This window comes from Sapajus apella, unplaced genomic scaffold (genome assembly GCF_009761245.1).
Source record: "Sapajus apella isolate SASKATOON/1434 unplaced genomic scaffold, GSC_monkey_1.0 scaffold18, whole genome shotgun sequence".
Lineage (NCBI taxonomy): Eukaryota > Metazoa > Chordata > Mammalia > Primates > Cebidae > Sapajus > Sapajus apella.
The window spans coordinates 2,287,279-2,307,057 of record NW_022436958.1 but is presented as its reverse complement, the minus strand read 5'-3'; the positions used below and the strand labels follow the sequence as shown (position 1 = coordinate 2,307,057).

At 36.2% G+C, this 19,779-nt stretch overlaps 1 protein-coding gene across 3 annotated transcripts in view; it reads right to left on the bottom strand.

Moving 5' to 3' along the window:
• Positions 1-2,625: 2,625 nt before the first annotated feature.
• HNMT (histamine N-methyltransferase) overlaps positions 2,626-19,779 on the bottom strand; it is a 47,928-nt gene continuing 30,774 nt past the window's right edge. For 2 of the 3 annotated variants that reach the window (XM_032286203.1, XM_032286205.1), the window contains 4 exons: positions 13,974-14,081; positions 12,795-12,925; positions 10,064-10,157; positions 2,626-3,870 (listed from right to left, as the gene is read on the bottom strand). In XM_032286203.1, the coding sequence (XP_032142094.1) occupies positions 3,515-3,870; positions 10,064-10,157; positions 12,795-12,925; positions 13,974-14,081 (689 nt within the window). In that variant the 3' untranslated portion in view covers positions 2,626-3,514. The remainder of the gene's footprint in view (positions 3,871-10,063; positions 10,158-12,794; positions 12,926-13,973; positions 14,082-19,779) is intronic. The other variant, XM_032286204.1, reaches the window with a different exon arrangement.

Below are 19,779 nucleotides of genomic sequence, written 5' to 3'. Positions count from 1 at the left end.
AGATTTGTAATTCTGAATTTTTAAGATAATTTTTAATGGATGCATTTCATAATTTTCAGAAAGACTGTTTCATCAATTTCTGCTAGCTTATAAGTAAGTTTCTATCCATGTGTCAGCTGCTCACCCCATAGTCTAATCAGGTGGAGTTGAGATGGGGCCATGTCTTATAGTACTGAGCACAGGCACTTAGAGCATGGGGCGCAAAGGGAGGCAGATACCTTAAGGTAGGGCTTGGATGGCACAATCCTGATGGCACCTTGAGTCTCTTGGAGGACCAGCTTAGCTCTGAAAGACACAGAGGCCATCTTCCTGTGGCTAAGAATCTCAAGGTCGAAACTAGGTGAGCTCCTACAAGTACTAGCTCTCTGGCCTTAGTTGTAATTTTCCTTAAACTTTTTATTTACTCTGCATTTTATGTTGAGTCCCCATGAGTAACTAATAACAGTGGTAGTTAATATTTCTAAGCATTCCTAATGAGTCCAACACTTTATGAGCATATTTACGAAGCCTACTTAACTCCTGGGCTTCTCATAACCATATTCTATGGTAGATACTATGATTCACTTCATTTTGCAAATGAAGAAATATGAGAATAGAGACAAAATAAGTTGCCTCAGGTCACTTGGTGAGTAAATAATACAGCCAGAATTTGTACCCAGTAAGTCTGGCTCTACAGCTTTATTTAACAAGGTGATTTTAATCTACTCGCTCCACTGTGGGACTTTGCAAGAAGCTCGCATTTTCTTAGAAGGAACATTCTGATGATGTGACACATATAAATATGATTTCAATACTAAAGTATCATATGCAAGCCATCCTCATTAACCAAACATCTAAAATACATTAAATATACGTTCAGGTCTGTGCAGCTTCACAGACTTAAGATCTAATATTTCCTATAGCAGCTGCATCTCTTTTTATGGGTGTGCATTAGAAATTACTTAATTTTTATGGCCCAGAGTGGTAGCTTTTTTAATTAAGAAAGTCACCAACTTTTATAATAAGCAAATATCAAGCCCTAAAATGCTGTGCTCCACATCATGCTTTCTCTTTGGATTTTGGCAATATGCCCTAACAATATGTGCAAAAAAGTGTCTGAAAGAGTCCTCAATAAGTTAAGGTTTACACTCATACGAATGGCAACACATAATTTTATTGGGTTCTTGAGCTCTCTTTATAATGATAATATGAACGCATAAGGTATAAGATAAATGTTTGAGAAGGAAAGAATTCATTGATCCCCCTTTACGTAGCATTTACCATACACAAGGCACCATGTTAAACACTGAGAGATCCACGACGATACATAAAACTACATTCCAAATTCACACTGAGCACTTTTTTCTGAAACAGAAGAATAAACCTGGAAAGTCAATATGTGACCGCCCCAAATTTTGGCAATATCATACAATGCAAGAAGAAACCAGGGATAAGTCTATCCCTTAAACTTATATAGCTTCCCATTGCTAACTAGTAGGTTTACATGTGAATTTCTCTCTTCAAAAAGGTGTGTGTTTCAATTGCATTAAAATTAAACAGGTGAGAATTTATTTATCCTGTATACTAAGGGTTTAATAAGGATGAGAAAAACGCCATATTTACAAACACCAATCTATGGACTGCAATTCTTTTGTATCTTTAAATAGCATTGTTAGTTCTATTTTTGTTTTTGCACATGTGCTTTTTACAAAAGAATCTGTAAAGTCTTGATTTCCAACCCTCTGGTGAAGTTGTTCAAGATCTTCATGGCCCCATACCCATCGATCATGTGTACCTCACAGATTTCCTTTGTCAGTAGTACATATCAGCATGATTAATGGTTCAGTGCTCATATTCAGGAATCTGATCGGATAACTGTCGTTTCATTTGTTGGAATTTATAATTCAAAAAGCATTGATGAAGTTGTCCACACAAAGAGAGCAATACAAGTTTTACTTATTATGAACAACAAAGCTTGGTAATTTATTAGTGTAAATAGGTTCTCTATGCCAGTGTATTCCCTGGGGATAACTAGGTGATTGAGAGGGGTCATTTAACTTTTTAAAGTGATTATACTACAGCATTAAGCGGAAGCCATTACATCAAAGAATGAGTATCACACTGTGTTGAAGGCTTCCTCACTGGCAGAATGAGGGCCATGAGCTGTTTAGTAAAACTTACTTTTGTTCTGTTTCTGACAGGGAGTAGTAATTATTTACATACTTAAAATATTTATGTATTAATTATTAAATTAGTTATTTACTTATCTAAAGATATGTACTGTTTATGTCTAAAATGACAGAGGGTTATCATTAGAAATAAAAGAGAAAATCAAATATGTTTTCAAAAAAACCCTGAAATCCTACATTCCAAAGATAACTCTTAGTCTTATAGGAGGTCATAAGAATGACATAAGAGACTATGAAGTATCAAAATGCATTGAAAGTTTTCTAGAACCTTGCATTTACCAAATTCCTAGAAATCTGATAAAAGGTGCATTTCAAACTAGTAAATTTTTTACTTTTGTGTTTTTTGTTCTTCAATAAATTTTGTTTATACATCTGGCTATTATTTTAGGGGAAACAGTTTGTTCTCACTGTTTATACCTACCTAGTTTCAAACATATTATAGATTTCTTTTTTCTAAAAAAAAAAACAAAACTGTAATTTTATTTTAATAAAATATGTTAGTGTTCTAAAATCTTGGTTTTAGAAGGTCTTTTAAAATTTTTCAGAAGACCAGACTTAAAAAACAAACAAACAAATTTGGCTAAATATAATAGAAAAACTTAGTATATCAAAAAGACAAACAAAAATGTTATTCATGGATAAAATTACAAGAGAAAAGAATGGAAAGAAATGACAACACATGATAAGGAATTAATTTTGTAATATTGTAAAGGTACTTACTCTTAAAAAGTAATACAAATAAGATAGAAAATACAATAGAAGAATGTATAAAGACAAACACTTCTTCACAAAAGGGCCAAATCAGTAACATGGGCTTTGTGTTCAAAGTATTTACAAGTACGTATTTCACTAATAAAGAATCCATAGTATATATTTTATTAGTTATTCTAGAAAAATTCAGACAATCAGCAAATGGATTGAATTTTATTGTCAACAAGTCATGGAAATTCAGTTGCAACACAGGCTTTGTGTTCAAAGTACTGATAAGTGGATACTTCACTAACAAAGAATCTATAGTGTATATTGTATTAGTATTCAAGAAAAATTCAGACAATCAGCAAATGGAATGAATTTTGTCATCAACAAGCCAGAGAAATTCAGTTGTCTAATTTTTCTAGCTTATGTTATATTGAGTCTGCATGTGATGTCTCTACCTGGAGGAGGGACAGGATAAGACCAGCAGTATCCCACATGGAAGTCCAATAATGTCTTGGAATTCTCTGCATCTCATATGAAAACAGTGCTTTATTTACATCAATGAATGTACTTGTAATTTAATACGGAAATAAATGAGTGATCAGAGTCGTTCAAAATGTAATTTTTAAATACACTTTTGTGATTGATAGTTATGCCTCAATCACTATGAAACTCAGACTATTATTAAAAAGAACCTTACCCTCTTTCTTAGCACTAAATTCAGGCTCTTGTAGATCTTTTGCAATCTCTGCTTTGAGATCAGGTGGTGCTGTGGCATTAAAGTTATAGGTTTCAGTCAAAAAATCCCAAAGCAGGTCTCCATTTTCATTCCCATCAATAAAGCAGTCAGATATGTCCATGGTGGACAAAAGGTCATAGCACTCATACCTAAGCCCTAGGTTGTCCAGCATCTGAGTGAGGTCAGATGATGTGATATACAGGCAGAGGTCATCCCTGGGTAAGCGTGATCCATACTTTTCCCACAGCTTGGCCCAACCACTGCTTCCTGTGCAATAGAACAAAATTCATGCTTTCAATTCTTCTTTCTTTCATTTGCAGTCTGCCAGAAAGTACACTAGATGCTTAGGATAGAATGGTGAACAACATAATAATCTTGTTCTTTGTGGAGCTCACATTTCAAGGAGTACGGGAGGAAAGAGAAAATTAAGTAAGTAAATACATGGTGATAAGTGCTAAATGAAAAACTAATCTGAATAAGTGCTAAGCGGGTTAAAGACTTTGATGGGCTCCTGCTTTAACTAGGGTGATCACAGAGTCTCTCTAATAACCTGACATTTCAGCAGAGACCTAACTTCAAGCAAGGTAGATATCAGGGGGAAGATGACTCCAGGAGAGAGATGAGCAGCTGCAAAGGACCTGAAGCAGGAAGATGCTTGGCTAGTCAAGAACTAGCTAGGAAACCAGTGAAACTGGAGCTGAATGAGAGAGGGCAGAGGGGAAGGAGATAAGATTGGAGGGGTAAGAGGTGGGGAGTGGATGAGGTGACAGATCACGGGAAGCCCAATGGAAAACCATTGTGGTGCTGTCTTATAGACCTTTCTGAACCAGTGGACATTTTCTACATCTGCATTGTCCAGCGGGATTGTCACTCACCATTTGTTGCTATGGAGCACTTGAAAGGTGTCTTAGGACTGGGTTTCCAGTGTGACTGAAGACCTAAATTGTAAGTTTCATTTCATTTTAATTAATTTCAGTTTCAATTTCACTACCAAAATGTGATTTCTGTATGGAACAGCACATTAGGGTGACATAATACACATTTAATAAGGTCACCTGGGCCATACAGATGAGAAGAGAGTACTGGAGCATAAGGGCGAGGTGGGGAGAACTGCCAGAAGGTTACTGGAATCACCTGGGGGATAGGTGGGGGCAGGGTGGGGGCTACGATAGACCAGTTAGCTGGGAGGTAAAGAGAAGTGGTGAGAGTTTTTATGTGATATACTCCTAGATCCAACAGGACAAAACAATTTGGATGTAGGTTATGGGCAAAAGGAAAGAGTCAGAGTGATGATTGCAGTGATTTCTGCCTGGGCACCTGAGAAATCAGAATTGCCATTATTGGAGAGGAGAAGAATGAGGGACAAGCAGTTTTGCATCATCAGGCCTCTGGTTTCAGGAATATAGATTTGAGATATCTACTGGACATTCAGATGGTAATATGAGGAAGATAGTTGTTAGTCTGCAATTCAGACAAGCGTCTTTAAGAGTAAAAATTAAAATGGAAAGAAAGAGCACAGTAAATGATCATTTATTCAGAGCAATAATTTTTTACTCTCATCCCTATATAAAACAAGATGCTGCTTTGGGCTGACAATAACTAGGTGGATTTCTATAAATCTTGTCCCCAAGTTTAGAAGACCTTTTAGCAACATTTATAGTATTTAATTGAAAATCTAGCCCTGCAGAGAAGCTAAGAAAAACCTTATCTGAGGGAGACAGACATGAGCTGAACTCTTCTTCCGCTGCTTTATGAATGAGATGAGACTTGTTATCTACCCTCTCAGAACTTCAATTTCCTCATCTGTAAAATGGGGATTATCATACTTACCTTGAATGCAACCACAAGCATTACATGAGATAATTTAAGTGAATTATTGCATAATGGTAAACACGTGGAAGATGTATAGTAAGTGCTTATAAGATAAATGAATTAGTTTGCTAGTGTATTTCCACTAATTGCAATCTTGAGACTAAAAGAGCAAACCTGCTGTTCAAAAATATGTAATAATAGTAATGAGTTTATACTTATGGGCCTTCTAATAATATATGCATATTATATACACAGTGAGTACAGGGAGGTAATAAAAAGCATGGTCTTTAAAACCCAACTGCCTGAGTATGAAGCCTGGCTTTCCCTCTTACCAAGTTTATGAACCCATGTCTCAGTTTTATCTTCTGTCAAACAGGGGTGATAATATAATCAATTCATAGACTGCAACAAGGATTAACTGAGTTAGTAAAGTAAAGGCCCTTAGAACCATGACACATTAGTTAATGTTGCTCAAGTGTTAAATTGGACTTGGCGAAAGGAATATGAGAGACAACCTATACTTTCTATGTGCTTGTAGAATTAAATGTCTTGAGGTTTTTTTGGTTCCCAAGTCCCCTTTGTGGTCTAATGAGAGCAAATGACTCTCCAGAAAAATACACAACAATACATACCCACACAGTTCTGAATATGATTAGAGAATGCTCAAAGACCCTTGGCTTTCATCCACAGATTAAGCTAAATTTCCCAGATTAATTCAACCCAAGAGATTATCCAAGACAAATAATAGGCTAAGTAATAAACAGCTTAAGATAATTGATGTTCTACTACTATTTCAGAAGAGGAAGAGCTAACTGCAGGATATGCTCTAGGAGAAGGGGGAATTGGAATGAAGCAGAAAGCATAAAACCTCCATTCAATGAAAGTAAATGAGGGTTGTATTTATTAAAAAATCTTTCATTCCAAAGACAGCGAATTGTCTTCCCAAATAAGAGTTTGCCGGCAAACAAGACATTATAAGAAAATAAGCATTTCAGCGGTTGAAGGGAGGCTCTGTTACCATCATCATTATTATTTTTAACCTGGCAGAGAAAAAAGAACCAAACACTAATTGCAGAAAATTTGCTGGTGTCAGTGCTGTGACTCGGTGCCATTTCTGAGCTGAGCAGTTACGCACTCCCTGACTGATGCATTATCATGATGGCTCTCGGTGGGCACAACATATGGTGTTACTTTTGTTTTCAACGTGATATAAACCAGATTCTTTTTTTCTCACTGCACTAAAAATAACACACAGTGATTTGCCTCCTTCCTTAGTCAGGTAAGGAGAGGACAGACAGAAACCTTCAGGGATCTCCTTCTGACTCGTCTCCCTTAACCTGACAGGCCACCTTTTAAATAGCAATGCTCCCAGTTGATGCTAGGCTACAACATTTTCAGAAAAAAACATTTCTTTGACGTCATTTTAGTGTGGGATACTCCACGTTTTTTTTAAGAAATCCAACTCTCTTGTTCTTATGTCTCTTCTTTTTTATCCCCAAATCAAATTTCTTTCATCTCCATTATCAGGAATTTCTGCTAGTTATCGCTAAGTGACTGTCTCTTGAGTTGGGGTAGTTCTGTAATGGATATTCAGGAACACAGAGAAAAGGTTGATTTCTGTCAAGCAACATGTATTTCAATAGGATGACCAGTAAATGTTGTCATTTAATTCTGATTTCAATTTCTTTTTCTTTCCCTAATGAGTTTTACTTGTTTGTCCTTCATTGCTTTTGTCTGGCTGCTTCCATTTGCAGTGTGTGTGTGTGTGTGTGTGCGTGCACGCCTTTTTTATTGAACCTTTTATTCCTATTTATTAAACTCCATCTGCAAATATCCAGAACTTCCTGTGTTCTCTGATTTCATCAAGTCAGTTTTAGCTGAAATATATTCTCTTTTTTTTTGTATGTTCAGAGCTTATTGTAGTTCTGATATCATAAGGCAGAAATAATAAACAATTATTCAGCTTAATTAAAACATACTTACTGAGTATTGCCTTTGTGCCAAAGTCTTTACAAAGATCTAGGAACAGAGATGAGAGACACTGCTCTAAACAAACTCTTCTGAATCTCCCTATATGCCTCCCTATATACCATGAGTACTCAGTTTTGTGCATTGCAGAGCAGTTATGGAGGACAATATTACCTTGAAACAAATGTGCAGGATACTTCCCTTTTAGATAATTATGAGGCAAATTCAATTTAGAAAGTGACTCAAAGAATCTTGATAAAAACAGAAACTAGTGTGAATGAATGTGGTATAGGTATTCCAAGTTCTAAAACAATATTCAGCTTTAGAAAATGTTTCAATCTGTTAAGCAAATGAAAAATGGCATTTCAAGAATTATAGTTCTGGCAGAGAAGGCAAGGTAGGCAGTGGTTCCTAAACAGGGGTTAGGATGAATGTAGATGGAACACCTCAGCTGATGAGGTTTCTCAAACTTGTTTTCTATTCACAGGCTAGTCTAGCAGATAGGGATTTGAAGCTACATCATTGAAAGAAAACAGTGACTAGTAATTACGTGGATCATTCCTATTTGCCTTCACTGATATCGATATGAAAAAGCCTAATTGGAAATTTCTTGTGATCAAATTTGTTCCCAATGTTGGAAACTGGACTTGATCTATTTTTCCAAAAGCCAACCGACATATTTGTATTGGGTATGTTAATATAACAAAGCAAGTATTGCTATTTTTAAAAATAGGAACCTACAGTCACCTTCATACACCAAGGAGGCAAAATAATTTATCTCAGGGAAATGTGTTGTTGTTAAGACAGGTTCCCGGGTGCGCAGGCTTATCTAGATGATAGAAACAGAACAAAAAGGAATTAAACTGCTCTATAAGAGGGTTGCTGGGTCAACTGGTAATTCTGCTTTTAGCTCTCTGAGAAATTGCCATACTGCTTTCCACAATGGTTGAACCACTTTATACTCTCACCAACAATGTAAAGTGTCCCTTTTTCTCCACAACCTCATCAGCATGTGTTATTTTTTTGACTATTTAATAATTGTCATTCTGACTGACATGAGATGGTATCTCATTGTGGTTTTGATTTGCATTTCTCTAATGATCAGAGATATTGAGCTTTTTTTCAAATGCTTGTTGGTCACATGTATGTCTTCCTTTGAGAAATGTTTATTCATGTCTTTTGCCCACTTTTTAATGGGGTTGTTTATTTTTCTCTTGTAAATTTGTTTACGTTCCTTGTAGATGATTTGTCAAATGCATAGTTTGCAAATATTTTCTCCCTTTTTGTAGGCTATTTACTCAGTTGATAGTTTCTTTTGCTGTGCAGAAGCTAGTGAGTTTAATTAGATCTGATTTGCCAATGTTATCATTGCTTTTGGTGTCTTTGTCATGAAATCTTTGACTGTTCCTGTGTGCAGGATGGTATTGCCTAGCTTGTCTTCCAGGGCTTTTATAGTTTGGGGTAGTCCCTAACCCATCTTGAGTTAATTTTTGTATATAGAACAGGAGTCCAGCTTCAATCCTCTGCATAGAGCTAGTCGGTTATTCCAGCACCATTTATTGAATAGGGAGTCTTTTCTCCATTGCATGTTTTTGTCAGCTTTGTCAAAGATCAGATGGTCATAGGTGTGTGGCCTTATTTCTAGGCTCTCTATTCTGTTCCATTGGTCTATGTGCCTGTTTTTGCACAGTACCATGCTGTTTGGTTATTGTACCCCCCCTTATTATAGTTTGCAATCCCACTACTGGGTATATACCCAGAGGAATATTAATCATTCTACCATAAAGACACATGCACATAGTGTTCATTGCAGGATTACTCACAATATCGAAGACATGGAATCAACCTAAATACCCATCAAAGACAGACTGGATAAAGAAAATGTGATACCTATACACCATGGAATACTATGTAGCCATAACGAAGAATGAGATCATGTCTTTTGGGGAAACATGGATAGAGCCAGAAGCTATTGGCTTTATAAAACTAACACAGAAGCAGAAAACCAAATACTGGATGTAAAGATTGCTGAATGCAAGAGATAATAAATGCTGACCTCAACAATATCAATGTTTCATTATCTAAAAATGTTCACTTGTGTTCTCTGTGTGATACTTACTATATCCCTGGAAGCAACTGGACATGCTCACATGCCTCCTTGGAAAATAAAATACCAACACAAAACACAAAACAAAACAAAACAAATAAACTGTTTATGATAGGCATTTGAAAAAAACCTATGGTGAGCAGTTGATCATGGCTCTAAGAATGCGAATTAATCAAATATGATGACATCTGACTATTTAAACTTTTTTTACTAATAAACATCACAGAGAGAAAACAGACATTTAAATGACAAAGTAAGTAAAATAAATATTTACTATTTTTAGTCTCATTTAGAAACTTGTGTCAGTGGAATTTGCTCTAAGCTATAAAAAGGAATTCATATATAGAAGACAAAGACATATTTTCCCAAAAGAAAGAATATTTACTTAATTCTAAATTGAGAACTGGTTTGAATGACTTCCCTAGTACTGTGAAAATTAACTGGCAATGATTAGAGGCCAAGGCAAGAATTTCATAATGAAGACAAAATATATAAGCTTCCTTCAAACACAGGAATCCATGCATATGTGTATTATTGCTGTTTTAAAATTTGGGGTGAATGAAAATAACTTACCTGACACAAGAATAATGAGCATCTTAGCACTGGTACCTAAGAGACTATGGAAGAATTTCAGGGTAGCTGGGACATCTTTTACATAATACAACATCTAGAAAGGAGGAAAAAGAGAAATGAGATGCTTCTCTATGTTGAAGTCTTTATTGCTTGGGCTAGATACTCCTAGAAAATTTGATTTTCTAGTTGAGTGAATTTTTACCCAGTAAAACACTTAAGAAATTCAAAGATCAAAGACATTGCATGGAGACATTGAACAATAATGTGAAAAAATATTTGGGGAAAGGGAAAAATATGGTATTTGTTCAACTAGAGTCAAATGGTTTTAAATTTACTCTTTCTGGCTTCCATAACACAGACATTTATAGCTGGAGACAGTCACCATTCCACATGGGGACATGAATCCTATGTCTATTCTATAATTCGTGAATTGCAGTTCTTCTGGGAGAAAATGGTCCCAGCACCATAAAAACAGACCCCATTTCATGGAATATTGCTTTACAATTAAGCCCTTTGCACTAGCTTCTCCATATGCTCACAGATGCTTTTTTTAAAAGCACAGAAAATGTGACAGGCTCTGATGATGACAGATTCTCTAGGAAGCTGGACTAAATAAAGCATGAGGTTATCTTCTTGGACCCAGGGTGTTTAGGGGTCAGCCCACCCATTTTTAATGATTCTGAACCAATCCCTAGTGAAGTACAGGACTTTCTACCTAATACACAGAGCTTAGACTTATGCATTGGCAGGGGAAACTGTCCCCCATGGCTTGCATCTTTGGACCCTACTCCTATAGACACTTCTTGTGTCTCATCTTCATCTTAGTTGGACAAGAATTCAATATTCCATATAGCCTGTCCTTACAGAACTCATTGCATAAAGGAAAAGTAATTTAGCTATGCCTCTTTCGTAAGAATGAATGAAATAAAATGGACCTGGCTTGTACATGGCTCATGGTGCCTTAGGGACCACACTCCACATTTTCCACCAGAGGGACCATAGGCAGGTAGCCAAATATAGTGAATCAATATGATGGCTAACAATCTACTATGTGACCTGGCTAGAAATGCAGAGGTAAGCTATAGAAGGTGCCTTAAATTTTTCTTGAAGACAGTCAAATTTTCAGAATTGACAGTGAGGTTGTAAAAGTATCATGAGAATGTGAGGACTGTAATGAGTAATAGAGAGGAAGAGTTGCTGCATAGAAAAATGGGGCATAGACAGAGATGAAGAGAGAGGAACGGGATAGTTATGCAGAGGGAAACAGACTTGCTGTAAGAAAGAAGGAACAAACATAGAGGTTTTGAGAGAAATAGGAAAGAGAAGCTGACTCCTGAAATCAAATTTGTAACAGAGAAAAGAATGGGATCCAGTGATAAGCAGAGGGAGTAGTTTTTGATAAGAGGAGGTTTTTGCAGTAAGATGGAAGAAGGAGATGATGGCAGAAGTGTAGTTATGTTTGCAAGGTTAGTGGGTGAAAAATGAGCTTCCATCTGATAGTTTCTGTTTTCTCTATACATTATGAAGTGAGGTCATCAGTAAACAATGAATGGTCTGGGAGAGATTGCAGGAGTAGTAAGGAGAGAGAGGAGTTATGAAACAGTTATGAGAGGAAGTGAGAACAAAAGCAAGTCTAGCAGGGAAAGATCTTGGCTTGCTGGACAGTGAGAAGTACCACCTGACAAAAGATTTTATCAGCGAAAGGAGCAGAGACATAAAATTGCCTGCATATGACGAAATTGGAGTATTTCTTCCTTTGACTTCTTGTAAGTTTATTCCTTTGGGGTGACTATCATTGTAGAACAGGAAGAAAAATAGTGTTTTGTTGTCAATCAAGTGGTATTTCCAAAATAGGCACATCTCCTGATGATAGCCAACTTCCAAAACCCATACATACATCTCTATGCTATTCAGAAATATTAATTATATCTGGAAATCCAGCCCCATGCTATCTACTCAGTAGTCACTCCCTTCCTATGACATGTATGAGTCAGTTTGTTGGATCTGGATGATGGAAGTAAAAATTTGTTAAGCTGAGGCATTACTTAATCTGCCCCTGTGACCCTATGTCCACTACAGAAACACTCTGGGAGATTGGTCCACCCAAATCATTAGAGCCACTACAGAATATGTTATGATGCTATCATTCTCAAATCTGTATATAAACATTCAATGATATAAAAATAAAGACTGGGTGCAGTGGCTCACACCTATAATTCCAACACTTTTGGAGGTTGAGGTGGGAAGATCACTTGAGCCTGGGATTTCAAGATCAGCCAGGGCAACATAGTAAGACCCTATCGCTACAAAAAAAAAAAAAACATAGTTGGGTGTGGTGGTGCACACCTGTGGTCCCAACTAACCAGGAAGCTGGAGTGGGAGGATTGCTTAAGCTCCAGCGGTTGAGGCTACAGTGAGCTATGATCATGCCACCACACTCCAGCCTGGGTGACACAGTGAGACCCCTATCTCAAAAAAGGAAATAAGAATTAAGCTAGCATTTTAAAAAATGAATAACTGTAGAGGTATTAGAGAAAAGTGGTTTTTGAATGTTAAAGAGAATCTTAGTATTAGAAACGTATTTATCCTTCATTTGGACAGATCATGGTCACTTGTAAAATTAGACATCAGATTTTCATTTTTCTTTTAAAAGTTAGAATAGTAGGCATTCATAATACATATATCTGAAAAGCCTTCTTTCTGAGTATAAATTATAATACATATTTCTTACCTGAATCATATGAATAAAGTCCCACTTTTGAAGCTCCTTTTTCTCTAATATTCTACTTTGATATTCAGATGATGTCTCCTTATGCCAAGCAAACTTTATGTTCTTGAGGTTTGATGTCTTGGCTACAAGCTCTAAAATACAGGGAAGAGGTGACACACCATCAATTTTAATTGCAAATGTGGAACCCATTTCCATTTAGAATTTTAATGCAATCAATGTTATATACATAACAGATATAAAGCACATTTTTCTTTTTTATGTCTGAGAGACCAGAGAGTTCATACTGCTTTTTTTTTCCTAGTATTTAATGAAATTAGAGGTGAAAGAAAGAGTCAGTAAGAAATAATTACAAGAACCCTGGGAAGACATAGGTTATATTGTCTTAGTATTAATGAAGAATCAACTGGTGAATTTTATCAATGCAAAGTGAATATGAAACAGATGATATGTTTGTATAATTCAGGAGTAGGCAAACCACAGTCTAGGAACTACATGTAGCCTGCTACTTATTTTTGTATGAACTGAAAACCAAAAACATATATTGTTCTACTTCCTGATTTTGTGTCACTGCCATTCATATTTCATGTCATTATATTTTTGAATGTTAAAAAAAACGAAAGGATGCTATATCATATGTGAAAATATATAAAATTGAAATTTTAGTGTTTACAATTACCGTTTTATTGAAACACACCCATGCTCATTAGTTTACCTTTTTTTTTTTTTTTTTCTGCCAGCTAATCAACATGACAGGTTGATTAATTGTGACAGAGACTGGATTGACCTTCTAAGTCTAAAATATTTACTATTTGGTCTTTGCCAGGAAATGTTTGCGAAATTTTGCTGTAACCCACTAAACATAAGCTCTTAAAAATTGATGTAAATAATTCTGAATCAATGAATGAATCTATACCTAAGCATGAAGATCAAAAAGTTATTGCTGATGACAACTGGGGAATGGATAAAACATCAATAGAAAATAGGAGTTTAATTATTCACTCTTCACATTTTGAGATGTTTAGTCATGCCTGCCAAGAGCTAATTCAGTTCTTCTCCCAATAAGCTTGTGAAGAGCATGCCACAGTAACTCTATTATTGATCATTTAAGTTGATTTGTCATTTGAGTTGATAAGGCTTTGGGGATAGGATCTGGTATAGAGCACCAGGAGTTACAGATACCTTTATACTTGGCAATTTGCTCAGCACTTGGCTCAACAACTTCATTGGTGATACAAACTCCTGGGTATTGAGCCTGAACTTTGGAGAGAATTTGAAGATCAATTTCACCTAGAAGATAAACATATGGGACAGGTCACATCACTCCAGCAAGAAATTATCAAAAACAATTCTAGCTGATTTATTATCTGCCCTACTTTTACCAGGAAAGCCTAGCATAAGTAAAGAATTCTTCAACTGCTTCCCTGCCATGAGGCCTGTAATGTGGAATATTAGGTTCTAAGTAGGCATAGTCATGTGACTCAAGGAGGGCTGTGAGTGTCATTCATTTATTCATATGATCTTTAATATCTATTACTATATTTCATCAAATCAAATATGCTGTTGATTGTAGAAGGAAATTAACCCTTATTTTTCTTTCACCAAGTTAGAAAAAAAAAAAAACTTTCAATTATAATTTTAAGGTTTTATCAACTGAAGAACACAACAATATCAGAGGTATTAAAATATGAAAAAAAATTCATTTTAGAATTGGTAGAGTAGCCTAAGCCGGAAGAATACAAAAAAAAAATGTCAGATTTAAAAAAGGGCACAATCAGGTAAAATAAAGAAGAAAAACATGTCAGATATCTGCCCTCATAAACACTATTACCTGTGGTACAGACACTGAAACATCCTTGGCTCAATTGAATCATGTTAGGAAGAGGGAAGAGAACATGTGGGGAGAGAATGAGAGATGAGGCCAAAGTGATGGTGCTTTATCAGGGAAAATCACTTGTGAGCTCTGTCTCTTCCAGGGTAAGTGGGAGTTAGCCCAGAAATTGTGGGGAAGTGAAGAATCTCAGGTATTGGGGACAAGATAACAGACACACAGACCAATAATAGAAGAGTATATTCGGAACTACTAGCAGTCTGGATTTCTTAGAATATTGAGCAAGGCAGGACCTCCAAGCAAGAGGTGATTCCAGAAAGGTATGCAGAGCAAGGCAGATATTTATTCATTCATTAATTCGCCAACTGTTAATTGACTGTCTACTATGTTTCAGGCACTGCACTAGGCTCTATGGAATGATTATAAGAAGAGCAGGTAGATCCGTTCCCTGGTGAAATGCAGCCTCTAAGGGATAGTGTAAGAAAGATGACACTAAGTCAGATGGACTTGAATTTTAAACCTGTCTTCTTCACTTGCTAGGTATATATGACTTTGGGCAACTTGCTTTACCTGTCCAAGCCTCATTTCTTTTTATTAGAAAAATAAAAATAATCATAGTAATTTATTAATTGTGAGGGTTAAATGAAGTAATACATATAATGAATGTATAGTGCAAAATAAAGTTGGCACTGATTAAATGTTAGCTGTTCATTATTTTTATTGTTATCTTGAGTCCATCTCTTTGAAAATATCTCTTCTCTCCCTATTGCTGATGCCTCCAACTTAAGTTTTGCACTTTTATTCAATTAGGTTATGATGTTGACCTTCATTAAAACTGAAATACCTCCTGGTAAGATTAGCATAGGAAAATGATGTCAGTCTTTAACATTTGGCATAAATGACATTAACAGAGCCTTTCCAATGTTGCACATGGCATGCAGCAAAAGTAGAAGTCATAAGACTGGGAGGTCTGGAAGGAAGAAGATAAGGGAGATAAACCAGGAACAGAAGATGCTAAACTAGGAAAAGAGAGCAGTCCAGGTCATATGAGAGCCCTCAAGTACTGGCAATAGGAGATGGTTTGCATGGTGTGTGTGGAGGGAAAAAGGGAGAGTGGGAAGGAAGCTGAAATAGAGTATGTCACTTATGTGACAATTTTCTCCAAATCCAGCCCTACCTACATGAAATCATGTATTTCTTCACTGATAACTACAGTTGCCATTTATTTTGGCCACCTACTATTTGCCAAACACTAAACCAGGCTCTTTACCTGGAACATCTCATGAATCCTGACAGCAAGTTCCATGATGTTATTAATATCCCAGCTTCATTAGTTGACTTGAGTATGTTGACATTCAAGGGATATTGATATACCTGAAGTTTAAGGCACATTTGTCTAAACCTACAATGTTTGTTCTTCTAACCACTTCAACTAAGAGGTCGAAAGATAACAAATACTAAGAAGACACAAAAAACCCTTTATTCTTCTGTTCAGCAGCTATTTTGCAGGGAAAAAAATATAACTAAGACAAAAGGCTGATAAGAATAGCTGTGGGCTAACGGGAAATAGATTCCTGCTTGCCCCCAAAAACCAGAGACCAAAAGTTTCTGTTCTTGCCTCCTATTAGCCTAGCCATACATTTCAAATGAAAAAATTATCAATTATGAGGATCTCAAATTCAACATTTTGAAAAAGATAACTGAAATGCAATTATATCCCCTCAGGGCTTCATGAGCTCTCCTCCAAAGATGGACCTAGACATTTCAGGTCGGCCTGGCTGGCAAAATGTATCCAGCACAGTCTGGGACATGTTCAGAGCCAGGCAGTCCCGCCTCCTGGGGCACTGATAGAGGACACAATGCTACAATCACATAACAGTCTCTAGCATGTATGCCCATGTGTGCTGGATTCCTAGCAAAAACGAATTAAGTTTAAGAAGAGGCAATAATGCAACTATTTCCTTAAGAGTCAATTAGAACATAAAATCTATTTCTGACCTCATACGTAGGGTGACCATACTTGTTCGTCAGGGACATTTTCATTTTATACCTGTTGCCTTAGTGTCCATCTGCTTTTGTTTTTTGGTCCTAACTTGTTAATTTTTAATCGTATATCATTAGAATTTTAGTTTTGAAAGTAGTTTTTAAAAAAGAACTATTTCATAAATTTACTAATATGAGAAAGTTGTTCAATGTGTATAAATTTCAAAAATTGCAATTTTCATTGTCTTACCTACTCTTTCCAACTTATTCTCAAAAGTATCCTACATTGGACAATAAATAATACCACTGTGCTCATAAGGCACTTATATTCTGTGCTTTTTAAAAAAGTTCTTCTAAAAAAGAATGAGATACATGTACAGAACATGCAGGTTTGTTACATAGGTAATGTGTGTCATGGTGGTTTGCTGCACCTATTGACCTGTCTTCTATGTTCCCTCCTTTTACCACCCACCCCCCAACAGGCCCTTGTGTGTGTTGTTCCCCTCTCTGTATCCATGTGCTCTCATTGTTAAACTCCCACTTATGAGTGTGAACATGCGGTATTTGGTTTTCTGTTCCTCGTAGTTTGCTGAGGATGATGGCTTCCAGCTTCATCCATGTTCCTGCAAAGGACGTGATCTCATTCCTTTTTATGGCTGCATAGTATACCATGGTGTATATGTACCACATTTTCTTTATCCAGTTTATCACTGATGGCCATTTGGGTTGTTTCCATGTCTTTGCTACCGTAAATAGTGATGCAATAAACATACATGTGCATGTGTCTTTATAGTAGAATGAATTACATTCCTTTGGGTATATACTCAGAAATGGGAGTGCTGGGTCAAATGGTATTTCTGATTCTAAATTCTTGAAGAATCGCCATACTGTCTTCCACAATGGCTGAATTACTTTATATTCCCACCAACAGTGTAAAAGTATTCCTGTTTCTACACAGCCTCTTCAGCATCTATTTTTTCCTGATGTTTTAATAATTGCCATTCTGACTGGTCTGAGATGGTATCTTATTGTGGTTTTGATTTGCAATTCTCTGATGATCAGTGATACTGAGGGTTTTTTTCATATGTTTGTTGGCCACATAAATGTCTTCTTTTGAGAAGTGTCTGTTCATATCCTTTGCCCACTTTTTGATGGTTTTTTTTTCTTATAAATTTGTTTAAGTTACTTGTAAATCCTGGATGTCAGATCTTTGTCAGATGGGTAGATTGCAGAAATTTTATCCTATTCTGTAGGTTGCCTGTTCACTCTGATGAGAGTTTCTTTTGCTGTGCAGAAGCTTTTTAGTTTGATTAGATCCCATTTGTCAATTTTGGCTTTTGTTGCAATTGCTTTTGACATTTTTGTCATGAAGTCTTTGCCTTTGCCTATGTCCTGAATGATATTGCCTAGGTTTTCTTCTGGGGTTTTGATGATTTTGGTTTTAAATTTAAGTCTTTAATCCATCTTGGGTTAATTTTTGTATGATGTGTAAGGAAGGGGTCCAGTTTTCAGTTTTCTGCATATGGCTAGCCAGTTTTCCCAGCATCGTCTACTGAATAGGAGGGCCTTTCCCCATTTTTTGTTTTTGTCAGGTTTGTTGAAGATAAGATGGTTATTAATGTAGGGTGTTATTTTTGAGGTCTCTGTACTGTTCTATTGATCTATATATCTGTTTTGATACCAGTATCATGCTGTTTTGGTTACTGTATACTTGTAGTATAGTTTAAAGCCAGGTAGCATGACACCTCCAGCTTTGTTCTTTTTGCTTAGGATTGTCTTGGCTATATGGGGGTCTTCCTTGATTACATATGAAATTTAAAATAGGTTTTTCTAATTCTGTGAAGAATGTCAATGATAGTTTGATGGGAGTAGCATTGATTCTATAAATTAATTTGGGCAGTATGGCCATTTTCACGATATTGATTCTTCTTATCCAAGACGGTGGAATGGTTTTCCAATTGATTTCATCCTCTCTTATTTCCTTGAGCAATGCTTTGCAGTCCTCCTTGAAGAGGTCCTTTGCACCCCTTGTTAGCTGTATTCCTAGGTATTTTATGATCTTTGTAGCAATTGTGAATGGGAGCTCATTCAGGATTTGGCTCTGTGTTTGTCTATTGTTGGTGTAAAGGAATGCTTGTGATTTTTTCACATTGATTTTGTATCCTGAGACTTTGCTGAGGTTGCTTATCAGTTTAAGAAGTTTTTAGGCTGAAATGATGGAGTTTTCTAAATATACAGTCAAATTGTCTGCAAACAGAGACAATTTGACTTCCTCTCTTCCTATTTGAATATCTTTATTTCTTTCTCTTCCCTGATTGCCCTGACCAGAACTTCCAATACTATGTTGAATAGGAGGGGTGAGAGAGGGCATCTTTATCTTGTACTGGTTTTCAACAGGAATACTTTCAGCTTTTGCCCCTTTACTATGATATTGGCTGAGTAGTTTGTCATAAATAGCTTTTGTTATTTTGAGATGTGTTTCATCAATACCTAGTTCACTGAGAGTTTTGAACATGAAGAGATGTTGAATTTTAGCAAGGTCTTTTCTGTGTCTATTGAGATAATTATGTGGTTTTTGTCTTTCATTCTGTTTGCGTGATAGATTATGCTTATTGATTTGTGTATGTTGAGCCATTCTTGCATCCCAGGGATGTAGCTGACTTATTGTGATAAGTTTTTTGAAGTGCTGTTGAATTTGGTTTGCCAGTATTTTATTGAGGATTTTCCCATCAATGTTCATTAGAGATATTTGCCTGAAGTTTCCTCTTTTTGTGTGTCTCTGCCCAATTTTGGTATCAGGATGATGCTGGTTTCATAAAATGCATTAGGGAGGAGTCCCTCCTTTTCAGTTGTTTGCAATAGTATCTGAAAGAGTGGTATCAGCTACTTTTTGTATTTCTGGTAGGATTCAGCTGTGAATCCATCTAGTCCTGGACTTTTTTTGGTTGGTAGGCTATTAATTACTGCCTCAATTTCAGAACTTGTTGTTGGTCTATTCAGTGATTTGACTTCTTCTTGGTCTAGTCTTGGTAGGGTGTATGTGTTCAGGAATTTATCAATGTTTTCTAGAGTTTCTAGTTTATTTTTGTAGAAGTATTTATAGTATTTTATGATGGTAGTTTGTATTTCTGTGGGGTCAGTGTGATATCCCCTTTATCATTTTTTATTGTGTCT